The sequence below is a fragment of the Monodelphis domestica genome, chromosome 8 (assembly GCF_027887165.1).
Source record: "Monodelphis domestica isolate mMonDom1 chromosome 8, mMonDom1.pri, whole genome shotgun sequence".
NCBI classification, from domain to species: Eukaryota; Metazoa; Chordata; class Mammalia; order Didelphimorphia; family Didelphidae; genus Monodelphis; species Monodelphis domestica.
This window is the reverse complement of record NC_077234.1, coordinates 109,526,487-109,552,508: the sequence shown is the minus strand read 5'-3', so window position 1 is coordinate 109,552,508 and position 26,022 is coordinate 109,526,487. Positions and strand designations below refer to the sequence as shown.

Below are 26,022 nucleotides of genomic sequence, written 5' to 3'. Positions count from 1 at the left end.
GATGGTTTCCTTAAAGATAGCAGGGTCTGAGGACAGGGGGAAGTGCCAGAGGAGGTTTTGCTCTGAGCGAGGTGGCTCTGAAGGAGGACTGAGGAGGTTGCTCTGTGGGAGGACCAGGAGAGAAGGCTGGCTCTGAAGGAGGAGAATTCTCTGGAAACATTTCTTGAAAGGAAGCTCTCTTGAAGGTGGAGCCTGAGGTTGGCATGAGAAACCTTACCTAGAGAGATCTTGGGTGAGTGATAAAACCAACTGACTGATTTATTCATTCTTATTCCTTTCTTACTTTCTCTCTTTTTCTATTGATTAATCAGTATATTATAAATTAAAATTTCTCTATAAAGCCCAGTTGGCTTGGGCATATTCATAAATTGGGAATATATTCCCTGGCGACCATCTTATATTTATATAAAACCAAGACACAGTAGAAAACATATTTCAGCGGTCATAATTGATATATATATTTCCCTTGCTTCTAAACATTTTAATTATCACAGTTTAGGGCTCCCACTCTCTTATCTACAACTATTTAACACTCAAAACTATTTTAAATCTAACAGAAGTCATGCAAAACATATTTACAGCCAAGTTCCAAAAGGGAGGGGAAGAGGAGTGGAAAGAGGAGAGGATAGGACAGGAGAAGGCAGGCTATTTAAGGAGAAAAGAACTTTTCAGTTTTGTCTTCCTAAATCCCCCATTAGATATAACAGATGCATAAATGTTTTTGTTGTTATGAATTTTAAAATAAATTTGGGGGACTATGTTCTATGAGATATGCCTACAAGAGTGAGGTGTAGGGATGGAACAACAGGCAGCACAATCTACAGGGGTAGGGATGGGAGGAAGAAGGAGACATCACAAACAGTAGTACTTGATATTATCAGGAGCTTGGAGAGAGTTGCAAATAACTGTGTTCTGGAAACTAGAAGGGAGAAGAGACTCTAAAAACTGCAATTCCAGAGAGTCATGACTATTGAAGAACATCAATAAGTAGTGTCAGGTCTATAGGGGTCACTTAGGAGGTTGAGGGATTGGCCTGAAAGCAGTAATGGGGAATATGGAAGGAAACCTAATACAACCAACGCTTCATCAATTTAGTGTCTGCCTTTGGCAAGAAGGGCCCCAATGCAAACTCCTAATACCCTGGTAGTTTCTGTCCACATTAAAAGCTGCTGCAGCCATTAAAAATAAAAATAGTGTCATGGTATCTTCTGATGAGTATGACCAAAAATACTTAGGGAGGAGTACAATTAGAAGAACTCAGCATGTGCCAGGGCTTAGTGTGGAGCACAAGTCTCCTATGCTGAGAAAAGTTTCAGACAAGGGCAGGGGGATGATATGAATCATAAGCCTATAAGATCATATTCTCTCTTCAGCTTCTGGGCTCCTCTCAGAATAGCCCTGGAGAAGGGGAAGGAGGAAGAGGAAGAATAAAAGGAGGATGTGAAGAAGATACTCTATGGTTACCCAGCCAAGTGTGGCCATTCTCAGGTAACCTCTGTATGTAAGGCACATCCATGCTAAGTCAGTTTCACCAAAGTACTGCTTGTAATGCATTTATGCTGTTCTTTCAAAGCTGACTGCTCATCTAAACTAAATTTCAACCTAGTCCTATTCCAGGATCTTAAATCCATGTCCCATTCTCATACCTGAAAGATTTTTACTTCTACTCTGACATTTCAGATTTTATTTCAAAAGCACTGTGGCAAGGACTGCTAGAATTCTAGGTATCTACCAAAAGAGCCCATGAGTCTTCTCTAGAAGTAGAAGTTCTTGCTTTTTCAATAAAGGGCTCGGGTCATAATGCCGTGCTCACACAGAGGTGCCCACCAGCCTGCAGGCATTGTTTCCTTCTCAAAAAGCTATTCTGCTGGTATCATCGATCAGTTCTGTGGAACAACTTCCAAACTGATAGGGTATATGGTATGGTCTGTCAGCGAAGCTGACATTTCACAATGCAATTCTCGCCAGATAAAAATGATGCCTTTAAAAACAAGCAAATAGAAGGTTATTTCTTTAGTTAGCACTTAACGTTCAGCCATCATTTTACAGAGTTTCCTGTCAATACATAAAAAGTTGTGTAGATGGTCCTTTCTTCACCAGAAACAAATGAAAAGACAGAACAAGAAGACAAAAATCTTGTCAGAACTTGTGCAAAGCACTTCAAAGCTCTTTACATTTTTTCCTCTTTATATTAGTTTTCACATAGTACTATGTACTTCTCATATAGGTGGAGCAGTGGATAGAGAACCAGGCTTGGAGATATGAACTAAATTAAAATCTGGCCTCAGATACTTCCTAGCTGTGTGACCTTGGGCAAGTCACTTACCCACAGATGCCTAGTCTTTACTGCTCTTCTGCCTTAGACACTCAATACTTAGAATCAATTCTAAGATTGAAGGTAAAAGTTAAAAAAGAAAAAGAAAACACAGTCTTAGGCGTGGTTATGTGGGAGCAATGCTGTAACTGGCTGAGCTAATTGGCAGTGGGATAGAGCAATGTTACAGATGGTTGGATGTGCAGTGGAGAGAGTGCTAGGCATGGGGTCAGGGAAATCTGAGTTAAAATAGACCTCAAACACATCCTAGCTGTGTGACTCTAGACAAGTCCTTTAACTCTGTTTGCTTCAGTTTTCTCATCTATAAAATGAGCCGGAAAAGGAAATGGCAAACCACACCAGTATCTGTGCCAAGAAAATCCTAAATGGGTCATGAAGAGTCAGACATGAATGAACAGCAACCTCTCATACGCAATTACTATAGTGTTACTTGTGTACGTCATGTCCCCCTTCTAGACAATCAGCTTCATGATGGCAGAAACTATGTATGACACATTTTTATCTCCCTCTATGACTAGAACAATACTCAAATTTCAAGTAATAGTTCGTTTCAAGGATAATTCAAGGTAATTCTGAATTCCTAGAAGTGAAGCTTTTTAATAATAAACACATTGCACTGAATTCTATTTTATACAAACCTTTTCTTCTTCCTGAAGTCTATCCTGGCCTTGAGAAGTCAGATTTCTGCACTGGCTTCCTAGTTTTGCCTCTAAGTTTCCCCCGCTTGTCCTCTACAATATCTCACAAATTAGAGCTGTCAGCCATCTTTCTTAGCATCATTTTGATCCTATTACTTTTCTACTCATTAGCTTACAGGCGCAACTGCATGTTTACTTGTACATTAGATTCAAACTCTCATCCTGTGCCTGAGGCTACCTTTTCATTTCTCATTTTTTCATTCCCATTTTACCTCAGTTCATCGTCTCTGAGCCTCCTGCACGCTCTATTCTCATTTCTGCCTTCGAGCTCGCCTCTTACGTCCCTCCTCCTGGAAAAGCTTGAACGTTGCTCTACTCAATCACGGCCCGCCTCATCTTCAAATGAGAGTTCCAATCGTACCTCCATGGACTCTTCCCAAAGAGCTTAGTCCTGTTAATGGCTCCAGCTCCTTCGGCACAACTCCCCAAAGAGCTATGGACAACGCGGTAGCACTCTATTTTGCTGACATATCACTGGTTTCCTCCTCTGCTGGCTCCGCTCCTTTCTCATCTGTGTGATTTTGGACAAGTCACAAACTCTATGGCCTCCGTTCCTTCATAAATGGAGACAGGAATCGATGGTGTCCGAGGTTTCTTCCAAAGAGAAATCTTGCTTCTTTCCTCAAACCAGAGAACCACAGCTATCTGATACGTCCTCAGGTAGACCTGAGGCCAGGCCCAGAAGTGAAAGGTCTTGCACTGTTTCTCCGTGCCTAGCCCAAGTTGGTCCCCTGGGTCAGTTCTGCTTGTTCCCAGGTGAATTCCCTAGTCCTGCTCTCCATCCCTGACCCTGTTTCCTCACCATGCTCTGATCCTGCTTCGCGTGGTGGTCTGACACTCACTCTTAGCTGTCTCGCGTGGCTTCCAAAACTAGCAGTTCAGTTTCTGGAAACATGCTCTTCCCTTCTGTAGCCAACACGGCCTCGGAGGCTCGTCGTAAGGCAGTAAGGACAACGAGTAGGGCCAAAGAAGGAAGGAGACGAGGTCATGTCTAGCAGTCAAGGCTTCTATATTGGATCCTATTTTCTTTCCCAAAGATCCAAAGTAAGATTAAGTACTACTATATATGCTTCATTTAAGTTTGGTTTGTACCTTCACCCTAACCCCCATTCAAAGGCAAGCTTCTTGGGGGCAGTGACTGTGTCTTCCCCTTACTTTTTATGCCACTCAAAGTTTCTGCACACTAACGGTATTTATTAATTTCCTTTCTTTCCCTTTTCTGTGTTGTTGTGAGGATCAAATGAGATATTTGTAAAGTGCTTAGCACAGTGACTGGCATATAGTAGGCACTTAATAAATGTTTTTTTCCCTTCCTTCCATTTGCTATTGCTGTGATCCTGGGTAAGTTATTTTACCTCCCCTGGGCCTCAATTTTCTTATTTATAAAAGAAAGGTTAAACCAGTTGATCTGGGGCATTTAGATGACTCAGGAGATCATGAGTTCAAATCTGACCTCAAACACTTCCTAGCTGCATGCCTCAACTGTCCAGCCCTTATTGCTCTTCTGCCTTGAAACTGATATTGATTCTAAGAGAGAAGGTAAGGGTTAAAAAAAGAAAGAAAAGAAACAGTTGATCTTCCAAGTATAAATTCCTTCCTTTCCTTCCTTCCTTCCTTCCTTTCCTTCTTTCCTTCAAATCCTTACCTTCTATCTTGGAATCAATACTGTGTATTGGTGCCAAGGCAGAAGAGTGGTAAGGGCTAGGCAATGGGGGTTAAGTGACTTGCCCAGGGCCATGCAGCTGGGAAGTGTCTGAGGCTAGATTTGAACCTAGGACCTCCCGTCTCTAGGCCTGGCTCTCAATCCACTGAGCTACCCAGCTTCCTGCATGATTATTATTTCTAAAAAAAATTGTATTGAAGTTTTATTAAAGAAGACACTGAAAGGATACTGAAATTGTAAGTATTCAATGTTTAAAAATTCTGGTTGAAAAATATATAAGTATAGCATATTTTAATATATTTTTAAAGTTACTAACCTCAAAGCAAGAAAAGTAAGAATCTCTATAAGCTTTCTCTTCAATTAAAATTAAAATACTGTAAATGATAAATACATTTTCCCTAGCTGAGCAATAATTACCAAGCTCAAAGCAAATGTGTTTGGATTATTCTCTTATTCAGATTATTTTTGACAATAAAATGTTTATAATGATAGCATCACTGATTGCCAGGAAAAAACTTCCCCTTGTATCAGGTATCAAAAATTCTCTTGATGTTTCCTATTTTCAGTGTTAGCCAGTAAACCAAAAGGCAGCAAGCATCTGAAGCACAGTGAAAACTTGAACAATAATGGCAGCAGAGGCAATCTTACTGAAATTAGAGTTCCATAAGGAAGATTGAGGTAGTTTAAATACAATATACAGAGATGGATACAATTTGCCCTAGAGGAACCAGAGACCTGAAAGATTTCTACATTATTTCAATCTCTGTTTCGAAAAATTTAAGACTCCATATAGCCAGAAGTTTCATCAAATTTCACCAAAAAAAAAAAACTCCCTAAAAGTCATTAAATTTTAAATACTTCAGTTAAGTTAAAAGTCTATTTTTCCTTTGAAGTTATTAAGCAGACTTCTCATATGAATTTGGTCTAGCTTTTTGAGTTACTTAGTGGTTTCAGGACTGCACATATATATATATACATATGCTATATGTTACATATATGTAGTATATATAATATTTATTACTTAACTTTTAATTATTATTGTTATTCAGTTGATCAGTCTTATCTGATTTTTCAAGACCCTGCGGACACTGTTGTCAGTAGAGTTTTCTTGGCAAAAAAAGATACTGAAGTAGTTTGCTATTTCCTTCTCCAGTGGATTATGGTAAACAAAGGTGAAGTGACTTGTTCAGTGTCACAAAGCATATGAGTGTCTGAGGTCACATTTGAACTCAGTTCTTCCTGACTCTGCCCAGCAGTCTATCCGCTGAGCCACATAGTTGCCTTTAATTATTATAATACATAATATTATACAGAATATATCATGTGGTGTTCAGTTCCATACCACATATTACCTATTCTATGCATATGTTACCTATTATTTTAGACAATAAATTTTATAATTGTTACTTCTAAAATTTCCACCTTACGCTGCTTTATCCTTTTTCAGAGGCTCTCTGGCTCCTGTGTCTAGAATGTTGTCAACCATTACCTCTTCCTCTTAGAATCCCTGACCTCCTTCAAGATATTCCAAATACCACTTTCAGCAAGAGGTCTTCTCCACTAGTTATCCTGTATCCAGAGACACGTCAGAGCCAGCTTGTACCACCTGATACAACCGTTAAATTTTCAGTGTGAGCATTTACAATCTCAGAAATCAGCAAATGCTACAAATCAGTGTGTTTGTTAGTAATGCATATTAAAGTACTTCCCTGAGGAGATAGTTGTTAAATCTTTGCCACCACATACCACTGCTTATATCTACTCTATGTATCACAGATATGCCCATTAATGTGCATGTCTCAACCAGTAGAATATAATTTCTTTGAGGACTGGGACTGTGTTTATTTGTCTCTCCAGCACTTAGTACAATGCCTGGCACAAAATGTTCAATAAATCCTTGTTGCTTGATCCACTGATCTGGGATTTCATCAATACTAAAGTCCCTTCTACCAATTTAGGTCTCGGGGCCCAATCAGACTCTTTTTTAAGAGTTACTACAGATGAAAAAAAGTCATTGCCTCATGGTCAACTTTCTGATGATGTGCCTCTCTTAATTTAAATAGAATCCGCTTGGAATGTTAGAGGTATAATCGATTTTAGTAAAGTCTGCCACTAGCATAAACCTTTGAAAATCAATCAATTAATAAGTGTTTACTAATCACAACCACATTCATACTATAATAAGGCATCACTGTAGAAGCTTAGTGGATTCCTGAAAGTCAAAAACTAGGTTAATTTTTTGCATATGAAAGCAAAATGCCAGCAGAGTCAAGGAAGCTCTCTTGTGTGAAGCTTTGGGCAGTCAGTCATTATGCTACTCAGGGAGTGTGAATCTTAGCTACCTGGTCTACTTCTCCTCTGTTAACTAGAATTTGTTTTTATAACTGTCCTGTTTCATACCACACTTAATTCCCAGGCCTCATCAATTTCTTTTAGAAGTAGCAAAGGAATAAAACCTAAATACATCAAAGGAGTTACATTTTACAAAGCCAAGAGTAAAAGTGAAAAATATTAAATGTACTGATTTGGCTTTCTGAGATCATGCAAAGCCTAGTCAGTACACTCTGTGAAACTCTAAAAGGTTCTACGGGGAATACAAAATAAATAGAAGATGGGATAGTTACTCCTCTTAAAGAATTCATTAATATAATTTCTACACTATGAAGAGCCTCAGAGGAAAAGATTCATGTATACCAACTACAGTTTGGAAAGTTTGAAAGACAAGAGAAAACAAAATGGTGATTCAGGAGAAATACATCCTAAATGACAAAAGAAACAAGAAAAAAAGAAATAAGGTGTATATAGAAAGGTCACATAGAGATGTTCTGAAAACTTTCAACTGAAGATTGAGACAGAAATTACAAGTAATATCACTATTATTTCTAATGTAACAGGCAAGACCTCCCCTTTAATACTATAGAGTATTGGATAGGGACAAAATTTTAATAGTTGAAGGAGACATTTAAAAATTAAATAATTGCTCCAATGACTAGTGTAACCTCAGGATGCATCATACTTTCTGCCCTTATGTCTTTTCCATCTGTTTTAATTATGCTAATTTTCATGCAACCCTGTGCTCTAATCACCTAAACTCTTTAAAGTAAAGGCCACATGATTATAGTCCAATATAGAATCTTATCTTCATTCCATTCCTAAAATTATACTGAGAATCTCTTTTCCTTCAAAAAGTCTGAAGTCATATGAAAAGTTAAGACAATTTTCATTAATCCAGATCAGTGGATTTCTGTCATTTTTTTCTTCTTCCTGCATTTAGTCTTTGCTATCCAATTTTTGGTTACTCCTCTATTACCAAGTGTCAATAGGAGGTGGGCAAGAGCAGGGAGAAAAATTAACCTTAAGTCAATCTGCTTTTATACTTCTTAACAGCTTTAGGAGGTTTGGTGATAGAAAAGGGTTTATAAAAACAGTATTAGTTTATATAATGCTTCTGTATTAGTATTATATAAACAGTATTATATATATATATATTATATAAACAGCATTAGTTTATATAATGCTTCTGTACTACTTGTGGTTTTAAAATACTTGTGTTTTTCATATGTTTTGTTACTTAGATATTGTGAACAGCTGGATTCTAGAGGTTAGATATATTTACCTTCCTGCTCAATTTCTAGCTCGGGGAGGCTGGTAAAATTGCTGGGTTGGCCTCGTTGATCTTCTGGGCTGGCCATCACCCCCTCTTCGGAACTCAAGTGTTTGATCATAGGTACCCTCTTCTTCTTCCTGTATGCAAACAGCATGGATTTAAAAGTTCAAAAGAATTTGGAGATTCATCTATCATTATACATAGATATATTCTACTTATCAAGCTGTCCCTGAACTGATAAATGCCAGTTTTTGCCATGGAAGGAGAAATTAAAAAATAGGGATAATTAATATCTAAGAACTAATCCTCAGAATTAATTGCAAAATTCATATCAGAATACTAAAAAAGAATATTTTCCTTCTAAAATGCTGAAATGAATTAATTTAAATAATTAAAATATAGGAAACTAAAAGTTTTAGTCATTTTCTTCTGGCATATTGTGGCTCACAAAAAATTACAGTTATTTATTACAGGTAGTATTTACACCAGGTAAAAAAATTACACCAACTATCTCTAACCATATAATATGCTCTTCCATATAATTAAGGATATTATATCTGGATATGGGAAAAATTAAACAGATTTGAATGAGGGGATGTGACTGTGGTCTTTGTGTAAAGGAAGTTATAATTAAGAAGGATTACCAAAGTAGGAAATATCCTTCCTATTTTCTTGTTCATTCTCTTCTTACTGAGGAGGGTAGATTTATCAGCTTAAGGAATAGAGTTGGAAAATTAAGAAAAAATACATTAGATAATAGAAAGGGCAGATTTAATTATAATATTTAAAGGAACTTAGAAGCAACAAAAGGTCCAAAGTCACAACAGCTTCTTAGCACTGCCACATTTCTATTTCAGTTTTCTAAAATTCAATGTAGTAATAAAACTATCTTGTCAATTAAAGAGAAAAAATGGTTCTTGGTTTTGTTTATGAAAGGAAAAAATCTTTTTTTATTGCAACTGGATTCCTAGAGAATGAAGAGTTGCATAGTTATAGGAACTTATCCATTTTAAAGAATCTTCTTCCAGCTATATCTTTTCACATTGTATTCCAATGAAAAATTCCAGCAACTTTACTAAACAATGATCTCTTTAAATTTTTATAGATGATTATAGTAATTTTGCTGTTAGTAAAAAAAAGATTTGAAACACATGATCATAGCATTTTTATATTATTTAGCAGTTATATTTAATGCTGGCATAAGCTTACTAATCTTGATTATTAGTTATCTTATATAAAATCATTAAAATCCAGGATATTGTTCCAACTTTACATGGACACTGTGGACGGAGAAATTATATTGATTTTGCCTTTGGGAACTGAGTACTTTGAGACAACTGGAATTAGAATTAGAATCCCAGTGTTCTTGGGTTATATAGCTAAATCCTTCCAGTCATTTTATATCTAAAAATGAATAAGCAGTAGTCAAAAAGCAAAAGATCGTTCTTTAGGGCTCACTATCTACAAAATAATAGAATAGCAGAATCTTACACAACATATTTGGTGCAATTCAATAAACACATTTTAGAAATCAACCACCAGATCAGCTCTTTACTATGGGATCTTTCATTAATGGTCAATCTCAAAATGTTTGATACATCAAATATTAATTCTGTATTTTAGCAAAGCAATTTTAGTCCTGGAAGATGAAGAGGAAGGATGTTCAGGGAAGGGAAGAGTATTTTATTTAATTTAATTTTTCTCATCATCCTAGTTGCTTCTCTGAATGGTCAACCAAATGTCACAGCTAAACTTGAAAAGGAGCTATTTAATTTTTTTGACAAATGACAATATTTGCAGCTTTGCATATTAATAGGGAGAGAAGAAAAATATTTGATTCTGCAGGAAAAAAAGTAATTGTTTCAGTTATCAGGAAGGAATATTATTTACTATACATATAGCATTCTAGAATTATCTAGGATTAATACCGCAATTAATACTATGGGCATCTAGTCCATCCCCCCACTCATCTATTCATCCATCCATCTATTCTTCTTTCCCCCTCCCTCCCTTTCTTCCTTCCTCCTTCCTTTCTTTCATAGATTTTCCCAAGCAGATATGAAGCAAAAACCACAACAGCATTCTCCTTAAGCTAGTGACTAAACTCATTGCATTGAACTGGAGCTAAAGCCATATTAGATGCCACACAATTTACATTAGGATATTTAGAGGTTTCATATTTGAATGTATCTCCTTTGTTTATAATCCCTGTTAATCATTTTACTTCAGTGTTTTACAATAAATTAAAGTAGTAAAAAAAAAAACAGAATTTTTTTACATTTCAAATTCCAGATTATGAAAAATATGAGAATAATTGAATTTTAGAATTGGAAGTGACCTAATGATCTAAACTGATCCATATATAGGAGGAATCTAAGGCCCAGGGATTAAGTGTGACTCAAAGTCATAGAGTATAAGGAACTGCAGATATTAAACTAAAACTTTTGACTCTTATTTAGTGTTCTTAAAATACTTAAAAAAAAAACTCTCCTGTATCCAACTTCAACTTTTATTATTTTAAGAATAATTCATTCATTCAGGTATTTCATTCCACAAATATTTATACCTTTTATGTATCAAGCAATGGGGGAAATACATGGATAATTACGATATAGTCTCTGTACTCAGGGAGCTTACTGTCTCATGGGGAGGCCCAATAGGTTCACAAATAACTAGAATACAAACAGAATAAAAGTGCCCATGTGAAGCATGAAGACAGCTAATATTAAACTTCTTAACAGGGAGAGAGAAATGATGAGAATGATGCAGGCCTTTATTCCAAAGACATTTCAACTATCTTGCTTTTTATTTAGAATTCTTTAAACTTATAGTTTCTCAATGCTTAATTAATGCTTTAAAACTCACATGTGGCAAGATTCACTGGTTGGCTGTTCTTTTGAATGACAAAATCTAAGTCTAATAATCATTGCTCAAAACAATCATGAGTCAAGTGATGTTAATGGGGAAGGAAAAGTCATAGAATTTATTCAAAAATTAGTTATGCCCACCTATTAAATATATCTAACAAACCACAGCTATTATCTTGGATATACACCAAAGTACTACTATATACTGTGTATTAATAATTGCATTTCCATAATGCTTTAAGATTTGCAAAGCACTTTACATATAGTATCTAAGTTGATCCCCACAAAAACTCTATGAGGTAGAGATTATCATTATCATCCCCCATTTTACAGATGGAAAGTAAAGCTGAGAGAGGTTAGGTGAGTTTTCTAGGCTCACACAGCTAATAAGCATCTAAGGCAGGATTTGAACTAGGATTTTTCTAATTTCAAGTCCAGCACAATATGTTCTGTTCTACTTAGCCACAGACAACTAAGGAAAGGGAAAAGCTGCACTTACATGTCCTATAGCATCTCAAATTCAATAAATCTAAAACAGAACTAATTTTTTCATCCAGATCCATCTCTCCTCCCAATTTTTCTCTTTCTACTGATACCACCATCCCCATTTATTATCTCCCTCTCCCTCATGTTCCATAAACAAGCCATGGACAAATCTTGTTGATTCTACCTCCAATATCATCTCTCCCATGTAGTCCCTTCTCTCCAATCACACAACCTCTGCCCTAGTTTACAAAGGAAGATCATATGGCAAGTAGCAGAGCTGGAATTCACATTCAGGTCCACTGACTCCAAATTCAGCTTTCTTCTCTCCTATACTAGGGGTATGGGGGTTGGGGAAGCGGGAAGGGTGTGTGTGTGTGTGTGTGTGTGTGTGTGTGTGTGTGTGTGTGTGTGTGTAAAGGCTGAAAAAAGCCAGGCAGACATAGGCAGTTTTTTAAATAAATGATTGGTCTTTGGTACTTCTCTGCCTACATTTCTGAAACTTTCTCCTCTAATCCAGTTGTTCTTATACTGTTCTGAGTCATTCATCATTTTATTACCTTTTTCCCAAATTAAAACAAAAAAAAATATTTTTTCACATATCTGTGTTCAACTAAGTAAGCAGGCATCAAGCAATTTATTTGAACTAATTTACATTAAGATACTGATGACTGATTACTTATATTCACTTGGGGATATCTGTATTTGTAAATGAAGTAGCCAGATATACACCACAGTTCCAGGTAGGAATGGGAAGGGGAACAAGTATTTAAGTGTGTACTATATGCCAAATACTATACTGTGTTTCGGATCTTCACAACAACCCTGGAATTATTATTCTCTTTAATAGTTGAGGAACCTGAGGCAGACAGTGGTTAAGTGTCACAGGGTCACAAAGCTCCTAAGAATGTGAGAGTGGATTTGAACTCAGGTGTTCCTGACTCCAATTTCAGCACTTTGTGCATCTTGCTGAAATGAATATTTTGGGGATTGTGGGAAGATATTTTGAGGAAAGGAGTCAAATAAAAAGGCAAGATGATTTTATCTGGAAGTTTATTTATTCCCTAAACAATTATTTCCTCATTATATTCCATCATCCTGAAGCCAAGATGATTGAGAAGCATTATAATCATCCTTTAAACATAAAAGTAAAAAGGATTCATATATGATAAAATAATTTAATCCAATACAAGAAATATTTATTGTGTCTACTATTTGAAGGGTCCACATGCTAGCTGTATAACCATGGAAAACTCATTTTATTTTCTGCCAAAGACAAAAACATACCTTCTCTCAAGGAGTACACACTCTACTAGGAGTACGGGAGGGAGGGTAGAGACAGATTCTAGACCTATGATGCCATATACAAAAATAAATACAAGGAACACTGAGGGAGTTAAGACCATAGACAAAATCCACTTGAGTGATCACTGGGATCAGAAGCCAGATGTCAAGGGATTAAGAGACAAGAGAGAGTGCTAAGGAAATCAAAGGAGTGAGTGTGGATGGTTCTATCCAGGAGTTTCACAAAGAAAGGAAGGAAAAATGTGGATTCATAGCTTAAGGGGATGGCAGGTTAAATGAGCATTCTTAAGGATAAGAGTTTAGCATCTTTGTAGACAGTTGGGGAAACGTAGTAGATAACAGAAACATTGAATATGGATGGAAATATAAATGACCAAGAGGAAAAAGTCTTGTGGAAAATTACCACAAGGGCACAGGGTGAAAAGAACAACCTCTTTCTGTGGGTCTCTATTTTCTCAGTAAAATAAGAGGCAAGCAGATTCACTGAGAGGTTGGGGAAAGTGATGGTAGAGAAGGAGGTAGTACAGGGGCTTTGAGAAAATAAAAGGTTGAGAATAGCTGGGAAGGTTTTGCTATGAAAAGGTAAGAACAAGCAAGTCAAGAGCAACTGATGTGTCTCTGAAGCATAAGGTATAGGATCAAGATTGAGAAAGAAAGAAAGTGAAGCCAGAGCCTATAGGAGTGTTGCATTAGGATAACAGGGGAGGATAGAAAGACTAGAAGTTTCAGTAAAGATAAAAAACAAGTTTCAAAACAGTAAGACAGAAAAGGATGAAAAAATGGGAAATGATGAACAAAGAAGGTAGTTTCTGATGTAAAAATCAAGAAGACATTGATCATCCCTGTCAGTGACTAGGTCTGAATAAAACCTATGGTTGCTGATGAAGTGGGAAGGCATACTGTTAGAAGGGACATCCACACTGAAATCCCAAGGTAAGGGAGTCTCATGTAGTTATAAATTGGATTAGTAGATTTGGGGGTTGGGTTAGCAAGAAAGACTTAGTCACAGAATTCCTTGAGAAGAAATGAATTCAAGGACTTTCTTTTCATTTCAGTGGCAGAACATTATAAAATATGCATAAAAAGGATTGTCTTTTTTATTGGGAAAATACTTTAAGATTTAATATAACTTAATGAATTAACTAAATTATATGAGCTCTTGGCACTATCCTAATAACCACAAATTTGTTAAGTGACAATAATATTACAGAATTATCAAGGCAGAAGGGAGTTCACAAGCCAGCTAATTCAACCTATAACTGGATGAAATTCACACCCTCAGTATCTCAACTTGAATTTTTGAGACTTCAAGTGAAGAGTCTCTTACCTCCTACAACTCATCCTACTATTGAATAGCTTTAATTGTTTATCTATTAGAACCTTCAATTATTTTGATAGTTCCCTACCATAAATCTTCCCTTTTCCATGTCAAACATCACCAGTTTCTTCAAATGAACCTCACAGAAGATGATTTCAAGGCTCTTTTCCAACCTACTTGCCATCATCTAATTGTTTGCCTTCTACATCTTCTCTACTCACACTTCTACAGATGTGGGCTAACGGTGCAACTCTGCCTCTCTTAATGTAACTTAAAAATCACATTAGCTTTTTTTTTTTTTTGGAGGGGGTACAGTACTAAAGGATTAGTTTATTATTTAATTTTCAGCCCTTTAAAACTCCCAAATGTTTTTCATATGAACTGTTACCTAGCCATGCTCCACTGATTTTGTACTTGGGGTTTAAATTTTTTTTTCACAAGTTTTTAATTTTAAAATCCTACCATGAGGCAATGCATAGAATGCTAGGGTTAGAGTTAAATTTTAATCTATAAATGGCCTTGAGACTACTTACAGAATTAAAGAATCCTAGAATTATATGAGACCCCAGAAATCAATATAGGGTAAACAAACCCCCTCCACAATGTCTCTAACAAGTAATTATCTAATTTCTACTTATGCTTTATATTTGAAAAATTCTCTTTGAAGTGGTTCTTATTTTTTAATCAATATTTTAATTTTATGAGTTTGCATAGTTGGAAATTCACATAAACAGCCATGGCAACTAACTTTGTGGAATTATTATCTTCTTTGCTTTCAATCATTTCTCACAGATTATCCCAAGAATTCTGAATAAAATAATTCCTTGAAAATGGAAATGCTAATGACTACTGTTATTCTTCAATTATTTACATGAGGACTGTTTAGTAGGTAGATTATTCATTGTAGATTTTTAATGATTCTGACAGCACTCCCCATTCCTCCCATTAGTTACTATAAACTTAATGAAAATTCATTTAATATTATAATTATAATTCATAACAGTTAGCACAGTACTTTTCTTATATCATCTCATAAGCCACATATGATAAAAAACTAAATTAGGTTGACGTAGAGAATGTCCCCAAAGTCTTAGCTCAGATTTAAGCTTTAATAGCTTAAAAATTACTATTAAAGCTTAAAATTGGGCTAAGATAAGCCATTAGAGCTTAAAAATTGGACTAAGATTTGGGGAATAAAAATACATTTTAAAAAATCACATATGCCAAGCCAAAATTAAAAAGATTTTTTGCATTATCCACTCTGCGGATTATCTCTCCTATTATTTCAATTTATTAGAATGATTAAAAATTGAAAGTATTAGGAAAATGATCACTATCACATGCCACATTTTTCTTACACATGATGGATGGATCCAATTGGTAGGTTTAAAAAAGTTTTCATTAACATAAATACAGGTTCTCATTTGACTAAATTGTTTTGTTTAAGAAAGATATATGAATTAAATCTTATTGCTTAGGCTGTTAATGTAAATAAGGTCATAGAAAATACTTTGGAGTGATAAATAAGTCTACGAATAGGCATGTGGTGAGATGGTTATGGTGTAGTGGTAAGAGCAATGGATTTGGACACAAGTGGTCTGAATAAAATTGCTTGCTCTGCCACTTAGAAACAACACTGAACTTAGAGTCAAAGGACCTGGATTCAAATTTCTGTATGACTTTGGGTAAATCATGTCAACTCTTTTAGTTTTCTTATCTGTAGAAGGGGTCTAATTAAGATCTCTTCCAGCTATAAATACTAAAAGCAAATGACTGTGTAGCTGTGGACAAGTCACAACCTTCTAGAATTTTATTTTTCTTATTAGTAAAATGTGAACAATAATAGCTAAAGCATTTCTTATTATAAAAATCAGACAAAAATAGCTAAAGTATCTACATCACAAGGTTACTATAAGAATCAAATGAAATGAACTACAAAACAATATATAAATATCAGTTGTTACTATTTTATTCTTAAATTTTTAAGAATTAACTCTTCAGTTTTTGATTCTGCCCATTTGTTTTATCTAAGAATATAAACTTACATCTACTTGTAAATAGTCCATGAGTTAAAGGTTCATACACTTAAACCTTAATAAATTTTATTATAAGTAGATTTATAACTTACTTATCTGGCATGGTGAATGCAAGAAAAAGAAAGAAAATATTGAATTTGATCTAATTTTTCCATTTAAAATTTTTAGAAGTTATCAGACAGTTAAATAAAGAATCCATTGTAGATATGCTCTTTAAGAAAAATTCTACATATGAAATTTTAAACTTAAAAAAGACATTAGAAGATAATTATGTTACAAAATCTATATTTTACAAAAGGATTCCTACAGAATTCTTCTAAATAACAAGTTCCTATAATAAACTCACTCATTAACTATTAATTTCAAAGGTCCCTTCCCATCCTAAAAAATATTCTAATTCTTTTTGACAGAGAGACTAGAACAAAAGGAAAACCAAGGATTAAGGAAACAATAATTAATTAGAAATGAAGATAAGGCATCCCTTCAATTATAATGCAAGTCAAAGAAGGAGGGGGATTCTGGTTTCGAATCTTATTTACATGTAATTATAACTTTCTAAGACAATACTCCATCTCTAAAACATAAAATAATTTGAGGGTTTTTTTGGCATAGTTTTTGTGCAAAATGAGTTATATCAGTTGGGTTAAGACTATCCTTTTTTAATATATTTGCCATTTTTCTTTCATTCCAAAGAGAATGGCGAGTAGACGACTTGAGAAGAGGAGAAAAATTAGTAATGGAGCATTATGTAAAACATTTTTATTAAGCAAAAGCTATAAACTTTTTTAGCATGAAAGCTGAATTTCTATTATTTACATATAATTATAATTTTATATATAAAGTTATAATATATATATATATAAAGTTATAATAAAGTGAAAATCAAATATCTATAAGAGAAATTAAAGAGAATTTTTAAATATTCTATTTTATTTTTATTCATGAATTTCTAGTTTAATGTACAAGGAATATGTTTTATATGTGTAAATATACACAGAAAGAGAGAACAAAGATACAGAGACAGAGAAATGGCACTAATAGCCAGAGTTAATGGAACAAATAGATATGTTATAAGTATATTGGGGTTTAGAAATATGGGCATTTTTTTCCTACATTATTGCACACATCACCCTTTCTCATAACCATATGTATATTTCTGGCACTTATGCTGATGTGAAAATATTAACTATTTTCAGAAGGATTAACCCATTATTTTCTCTAGCTTACTACTATTTAGGCACTGCTAAAACATAATACTTAGTCATTTTTCACTTTAGTCACAGAAATAATTTATCCTTACCCTACCAAGTTTAAGTAGTTTAAAGACTACTAAGTAGTTTAAAATGAGACCAACTTTCTCAGAAAAAAAAGACATGGTGGGTAATGGTGACCAGTAATATTATTTTTGTGAGTCTTTATATATATATATAAGCCTTTACCTTCCGTCTTAGAATCATACTGTGGATTGATTCTAAGACAGAAGAGTGGTAAAGGCTAGGCAATAGGGGTTATGTGACTTGCCCAGGGTCCCACAGCTAGGAAGTATCTGAGGACAGATTTGAACCCAGGACCTCCCATCTCTAGGCCTGGTTCTCAATCCACTGAGCCACTCAGATGCCCCCTGTGGAAGTCTTAATACACTATGAACTGTAAGGTCAGAAATGACTATTTCTGCTATCATGAAATACAATAGTGCTACCTCACAAGGATTTTAAAAAGGAGCAACATTACCATTAGAACAATTAATAAGTTCAAAAAAGGAAGAAAGGGGTATATCTACCTCTGGATGATATGGTGGAAAGACTATTGCTTTTGAAATCAGGAGGGCCGTGGGTCAGAACACTAGCGCGAACACTTGCTAGCTATGTGGACACAGGCAAGTCATTTGGGCCCTTTAAAACGCCTGTCTTGTAAAATGACTATGGGGGTGGAGGGACACTGTGTCCATGGGGGATATGTTCTAGGACTTACCACAGATGGCTAAAACTGTGGGTAAAAGCAAATACCTGGTGACCATATTTTTGTTCTCTTCCCCTTTTCTAGCCCTCTGCTCACAGCTTGAGGGCCTCTCACACCCCTAACATGATTAAAAAATGAAAGTACAAAAAAAAGCGAATGCAGAAGAGATTCTAACTGGAGCAGACCTCTGACATTTTGCTGTTTAACTGCAGAAGGGGGACCTTTTGTGCTTAGCTGTTGACCTGGTTAACTGAAACCATCTCTGATAATGGAGGCCTACTGTAATATACTATATGATTCACAGCATGGTAGTGAGCAAAGTGCTTAATAAACCTTAAAAGCACAAGATGAACGTGAGCTGCTGTTTAATATTGTGGGGGGAAAGGTAGAAGAAACTCACTGTAACAACAAGCATTACCAAATCCTTAAATAGCCTTCCCTCCTACAGACCAATCAATATTTATTAAGTGCTTACTATGTGCCAAGCAATGTGCTAAATGCTAGAGATACAAAAAGAAGAAAATGACAGTCCCTGCCCTTAAGGAGCTTCCAATCCAGTGAAAAACAAGGAAGGGATTTAATTGGATATGGGTTTTATCCTCACTGAATAATCCTTTCTCTTCTCTGAAATTCCAATAACTAAGGAAATCTCTTGTAGGTTGTGAGATATTCTACAAATGTAATCTCATTCTAATCTCAAACCTGAAGTAAACTAGTCTGACTGAAGCTTGAACCACTATATTCTCCTAACAAGGCTCTTGGCCAAACATCATTACAAATGTCCCTCTATATATATACACACAAATATAGATTTAATTTTTTTCTTTCTCACTGTCCCTAAGTAAATCGTTTTTTAAAAGTATGAATAATTAAATACTAAATAATTAAATTCTAAACATTTTAAATTCCCTTTCTAAGTTTTGTTTTCCATGTTCATTATTTTAAACATAAACTATTAAGATTTTCTTTCAAGCTCAGACTTTATAGTCTACAATTAAGGGTTACAAATGATTATTGAAGAAATATTCATTGACTGATTTTGTATGTACAGTGGTATTTAGCTTTCAAAGAAACTATATTTCCCTGATACCTTGCTGTGCCTAAGCAAAGACAGAAGGTCCAAATCAGGATATATATTAAATAATTCCATAATAAATTCAATTAATTTTTGATTATCATTTTTAAAAATTATTTAAATCTTTATCCATTTCATTAATGTGGCAGAACAAGAATCACTCTATAAACCAAAGTATACTTAGAGTTTATAGCATTTTTTTGTCACTAAATGTACCATCTGTTTGCCTCAATTTCCTCATCTGTAAAATGGAGGTTACAATAATGCCTTCCTCCCAGAGATAATAATTATAAAGTACTTAGCACAGTGCCTGATACATAGTAAGCACTCTATAAATGTAGTTATTGCTGTTGGTATTGTTGGATCTGGTGAAGTGTAGCCTTTGTCAGTCCTAAGAATATAATGGGACAGAAGAGACACTGTGAGGTCAATGACTATAGCTATGTCAGTTTCTATAATCCCAGGCCTCCTATTCAGTCCCCAGGGAGAAATCATGAGAAATAACAGTTTTTGTGCTGCCACAATCAGTGACTGGAGAACATGATATTCAAATTTTCTATTACCCTTGAATGATGACAGGACAGTCTTTCTAAGATGCCCTGTTAAAAATGAGAAGATCCTTTATGGGATAATATGATAATGTGAAAAACTCAGCTTTTGCTAAAATCCCAGAAATGTCAAAGATAGTAGGTATATTCAGAATGGGGAAAATTGAAAGGCTTTTCCATCAGAGCCAGAGTAGAAATTGGCAATTTATTAAAAGCACTTACAAACTAAAGAAACCCCAAAGGTCTTGAAGACTAATAGTTATACATAAAGAAAAAAGATATGAGATTTTTAAAACTTTGTAGCAGACAATACTTTTAGCATAAAGGAACTTGGTTCTTTCATTTTTTCGTGAAAAATCTAGTTTACTCTAAAAAGATATAGAGATTTAATATTCAAAATGTTCTTCCATACAAAAAATTTCACTGTGCCATGAATTACAAAAAAGTATAAATTAATAAAAAAAAAAGACATGGATAAGTTAGAAATGAGGAACTAGTTCAGTTTAAAGAAAGGGAGAAGGAATTATATTTAGTTTAGAAGAATATTATGAGTTACACATTCCTGATTTGGAGGTCTGAGTTCATAGAGGCTACAAGATCAACATCTACTTTTAAGGATATCTATAAACACTAGGAACTTTGACCAAAGATTTGACTGAAGAAGAGAATTTGACTCAATAACATTATGGTGAATATTTTGTTATTCCTTGTAGAACTAGCTGGGAAGGAGAAGACTAATTATGGTTGAAATAAAAATTATGCCACAAATCTTTTAGAAATAATATTAATATAAAATATCATTCTGGACTGAGAAGAGAAAGGAGGACAGGGTGATAAGAAAAGTAGAGAAAGAGGAATACCTAGAGGGGAGAACATAACAAGAGATAGGGGGGTAAAGTGAGGGGAATAAGGAAATCAAGAAGTAGGAGGGCACAGTTGGGAGATGAAGGGATTTGGGGAAAGAAAAAAGTAAAATAAAATGCCATTCCTCCTACTAATAAAATAAAAAAAGGAGAATACTACATATTTCAGATAGGAAAAAAGCTTACTTCAAAGAGCACTACAATAATTTTCACTACATAATTCAGATCATAGATTGTATTATATAATCTGAAAACCATTCATCACTTAAAAAATCATGCATGAATTACAAACTATGCCTAGGGTAATTCATGTTCCTATTTGATATCCCTAGACACTAAGGATACAAAGATGAAAAATAACATAGTCTCTACTTTCAAAGGGATTATAATTGGAAACAATGAGATAAAGTAGAAAGAATTATGGGAATGCAGTCAAGAAAGATATGACAAAATCAAATCTGACAACAGCTGTGTCTCCTTGGTTAAGTCCTTCTACCTCAGGCAGTCTAATTTCCCTTATATATAAAAAGGAAATGAGAGTAACTGCACTCATCACCTGAAAGGCTTGCTATGAAGAAAGTACTTTTTTAAAGAACTATACAAATGTGAGTTCTCAAATGAAAGACAAATTGTATATAGGAAATTTTGAAGAGCTTTTGGTAATTTTGATTCATTCTCCAACACAAAAGCCCATCAATTAGTAGCAATATTTTCCTGGTCATGCTACATGACTGAATTATGAAACTCTACCATCTTTATAAAATCAAACTTACAGTAAATGCAGACACAGGATGAACATGAAGTAGGCTACAGCATATTCCCAAAAGTTACATGCGAATAAGAAGAGACAGAAGAGATATCCATGAAGTATATTATTTTAAGAGCATAGGATATGGCAAAGAATTAGAGACTGAGGGGAGGCCTGTCAATCGAAGAATAGCTGAACACATGTAGCATATGATTGTGATGGAATACTACTACACCATATGAAACAATAAACATGACATTTTTTTTTAAAACTTGGAAAGAACTACACCAGTTAATGAACACTGAAATGAGTAGAACCAGGAGAAAAGTATACACAGCCACAGAATTAATGCTGGAAGAATAAACTGTGGATGTAACCTCGAGAAAGTGAAGAGAAATGTGAAATATGAAAGACAACTTATATGTACATGCTGGCCTCCTACATGACAGGGAGGGTGAGGACTGAATGGGACACTTGTGGATGGGATTTATTGTGTAGAGAATAAACTTAACATAGAGGAGATTTGTGATTGCATTTGTGTACCATCTTTTTTTCTTCATCTATGAAAATACTTATTTTGTTTGGTTGTGTAAAATCTGGAATAATCATTTCAAAAAAGAAAGGTGCTGAACCTAAAAAAACAAAAAGCATAGGATCACAGATTCAGAGTTGGAAAGGACCTAAATTGCCATCTAATCCAATCCTTTAATTTTCAGACAAGGACCTGAGGTTCAAAAGTGGTTAAATGATTTGCCCAGGTCACACAGCTGAGGTGGGATTTAAATACAAAGTCTTCCTGATTCCAGGTTGGACACTATCCACTAAATCTTGCTGCACAGAAGGGCTGGTCTTACAGAGCAAATGATTGCAAGGGGGCAGGTTGCCAGCCTGAGTGAAGCAAGATTATTCAGGAAATGCTAAGGACCTGAGTAAGGCCTCTAGAGTGCATTAGGTAAATCCTCTACAGAGCAAGAGTTCTGGAAGGACACTGAGAAGAATCAAAAAGATAGGAAGGCAAGACAGATTGCAAACTACACTATTGAAGTGAATGTTTACACAGAGACCTATCCACTAAAATACCAAATTATAAATATGAGTGGTAAATATTATTAGATAATGCTGAGAGAGGTCTGACCATGTACATGGATTAAGCATAGCAAAAGGGGCAAGGAGAAATTCAGACAAAATAGTTTAGAAAAGTGTGAGGAAAGAGAGATCACTTTTTTTTTTTTTAGAACCCTTACCTTCCGTCTTGGCTCCAAGGCAGAAGAGTGGTAAGGGCTAGGCAATGGGGGTCAAGTGACTTGCCCAGGGTCACACAGCTGGGAAGTGTCTGAGTCCAGATTTGAACCTAGGACCTCCCGTCTCTAGGGCTAGCTCTCAATCCACTGAGCTACCCAGCTGCCCCCAAGAGATCACTTTTAAAAAGAAATCAAATGGAGATTCAGAGACCTAGGGAAAGATGTCTGGAAGAAGTGACATCTCAGTTGGTTAGGATTTCAAAAGATAGGAGATTAGAAAGCCATATATTGTAGGCATTGAGGAAGCCTGCATAAAGGCATGGACCTGAAATATTAAAAAACAGAATAGAAGAGAGACTAGTTTGGTTAGGAGGGAAGTAGAGTGAGAGGTGGAAAGGTAAGCTGGGGTTAGAGTCTCTATTAAATGCCAGGTATTTTATTTTTTTTCCCTAAAAGAGTCTTTGAAGGTTATTAAGTAGGGAATTGGCATAGTCAAATATTTTAACCCTATGTGATGGACAGATAGGTGAAATAGGGGAACCACTTGACTTTTACAGACAAGGGGTAGTAAATGACATCATCTGCAAAGAGCCCTCAGGAGCAAAAAATATTTGGAGTACTTAATAAAATCTGCCTTGTATTATGTAACTTTATAGGTACTGAATTTATTTTTTTCTTTTATACTCAGTGGCATACAATATAACTAAATTATTCCACTCCCATTATTTCACCATCAATTTCTTCATAAGTTATTATTCCACGTATTATTCTACCACCAACTAATTTGATGAAGGTCAGGAACTAGACACACAAAATCAATAAACATTTATATGCCACTTTAAATTTGCAAAATATTTTTTATAATTGTTTACTCCATTTAATGACTGATGGGGTGAAATGGCTAAAAAACAAGAGGATGAGAATCTGGTCAATTAGTAAAATGCTCATTTTTCTTCTACTAAGGAAGAAAACAGAAAATGCAATTCTAGTCCTAATTACTTAAATAGGGCAACTAGCTTTCGAAGTAACATAACTCAAATTCAGAATTTTTCTTTCCCATAATTTCCATAGATACATAAATCACTGTCTGCCTTCCCACAGAATCTGACTAATCAAAGTGAAGGGGTAGAAGTCATTTCATTGATAACTTATGCTTCCAAATTAGATGCTAGCACCACAATTACAAAGGCCTATGTTGAAGTGCTTACCTTTAGAAACAAAGATATTATAAAGAATTAAAGATAAATTAGTTGCTTTAATAGGGTAAGCCTATCAATTTGGAAATGATGATTTTAAGAAATAGTAACCAAGCAAATAAGAAATAATACTGTTTGGTAAAATTTTTAAAGTTAATATTTTCCCCAAAAAATTATATTATACCCACCCTCTGTTATTTTTTAATGTCTTTTTTTCCATTAAGATTGTTTTTCTAACATGAAACTATTTTGATTTCTGTGTCCCTGGTTTTAAAAGGAATAGTTGTCACATCTTTTTTGGAATTTTTACTAGTATTTTAGAAGAAAATTTTTTAAAGAGCAATTAATTTGATTGGTTATAAAAATGCTCCTTGTGTTCCTACTTGAGATTTTTCATCTATTTCGCATTTACAAGCCTATAGCAAGTCCTGTAAAATACTTATAAACATTCCTTGTAGGAAATTATTTAAATATATTCTTTGTGACTATATTCTCTGATTGGACAGATAAATTCAATGACTAGACCCTGAGACTAAGCAACATATGCTTTTCTCTTGTTTTCCTATGTTCCTCACTGAGTTTATCCACTCTAAAAAGTGGAGGTTGGAAGAGCATTATGGCATATAAATAGTTATACGTAAGATACTGAGCTATGGTGTCAAAGGAGAGACACAGATAGAATGTCCAAAAACAATTAAAATAAATATCTTGAACATCATGAAATATTAAAAGGCTTATATGAAGCAAGAGAGTAAAGAAAATAGAATCAGGACAATACACACATTGAATGCAACTATGTAAAAGATAGAATATAAAATTAGAAAATAACACAGAGGCAAATCAATTCAGTCAACATTTATTAAGCATCTCCTAAATGTATATAACTAGGTGCTAGGTGATGGCAATACAAAGACAAACAAAAACAAAAACAAACAAACCAAAAGAAATATTCCATTCTCAGAGACCTTACATTTTCTACAAGAAAGATAAGACATATTGATATGTGGGTAGAAAGTTAAACAAAATTTCAAGAGGAAGAAAACGCTAAGAACTAAAGAGAGAAAGAATGACCTTGGGAAGTAGGGTACTTACATATGATGAGGATTCTAAAATAAGGAGATTAGGAAAGAGTGAATTCATTCCAGACTAGATAAATTACTTTGCAAAGGTAAAGAGGTAGAGAACATCCAGTTTAATTAGAAAAGTCTATTGTGGAGGGAATAATAAGAAGTAAAACTGCAAGGTAGAAGGCAAATTGCAGAGAGCTCCAAAAAGCCAGCCTGAAGAATTTATATTTTATTTTAGTGAAAACAGGGAACCACTGGGCATATTTAGTAAGGGAGTAACATGGTCAGACCTGTGTGTTTATGAATATCAGTTTGGCAGCTGTATGGATTTGAGAGAAGAATGTCTGGAACCAGGGAGACCAATTAGTATCCAATAAAATTCTCTAGGTGGGAGTTAAAAAGTATCTAAACTAGCATAATAGCTATGTGAGTGAAGAAAAGAAAATGGGTATGAGAAATGGTAAAGAGATAGAATATCAATCTAATTGGAATTCTGAAACTAACTGGAAAATGAAATTGTAAACTGTTAACTTATAGGGTAGTGGTTACTAACTTTAGAACAAAAATGTTTGGAAGACATAGAGCATTAATTTTATTTATTAAAACATTTTAAAATATCATACTGGCATATAGCTAGGAGACTTACTATCAAGATATAGCACAATAGAAGCTCTAAAAAAGTAAATGCCTTTAAAAAAATCTAGGTCATGATACAAATATTTTATAAGCTATAGAAAGTTATTAGCTCAACTAGAATTATGAGAAAGCTTGCAGGACAATATTTAGATGACAATGTATTGTTAAAGCTATATTGTTTACAAAGAACATTCCCTAGAATGACTTATTTTAAGAGTCCAAGAAAAAGGAAGCAGTGACCACAAAGAACCAGAATGGCTTCTGCCAAAAGAGCTTATGCCATACTAAATCCTTTTTGACAAGATTACTCAAGTCATATGTCAGAAAAATGCTACAGACATAGTTTATCTAGATTTTGGCATTGTTTGATAAAGTAT

General features: G+C 34.7%; 1 protein-coding gene across 3 annotated transcripts in view; it reads right to left on the bottom strand.

The window, feature by feature from the left end:
- Positions 1–26,022, bottom strand: part of TDRD3 (tudor domain containing 3) — a 200,567-nt gene that overhangs the window by 1,835 nt on the left and 172,710 nt on the right. For 2 of the 3 annotated variants that reach the window (XM_056807205.1, XM_056807207.1), the window contains one exon: positions 8,313–8,440. The exons of the other annotated variant lie outside the window; for it this stretch is intronic. In XM_056807205.1, the coding sequence (XP_056663183.1) occupies positions 8,321–8,440 (120 nt within the window). In that variant the 3' untranslated portion in view covers positions 8,313–8,320. The remainder of the gene's footprint in view (positions 1–8,312; positions 8,441–26,022) is intronic. 3 annotated transcript variants of the gene reach the window in all.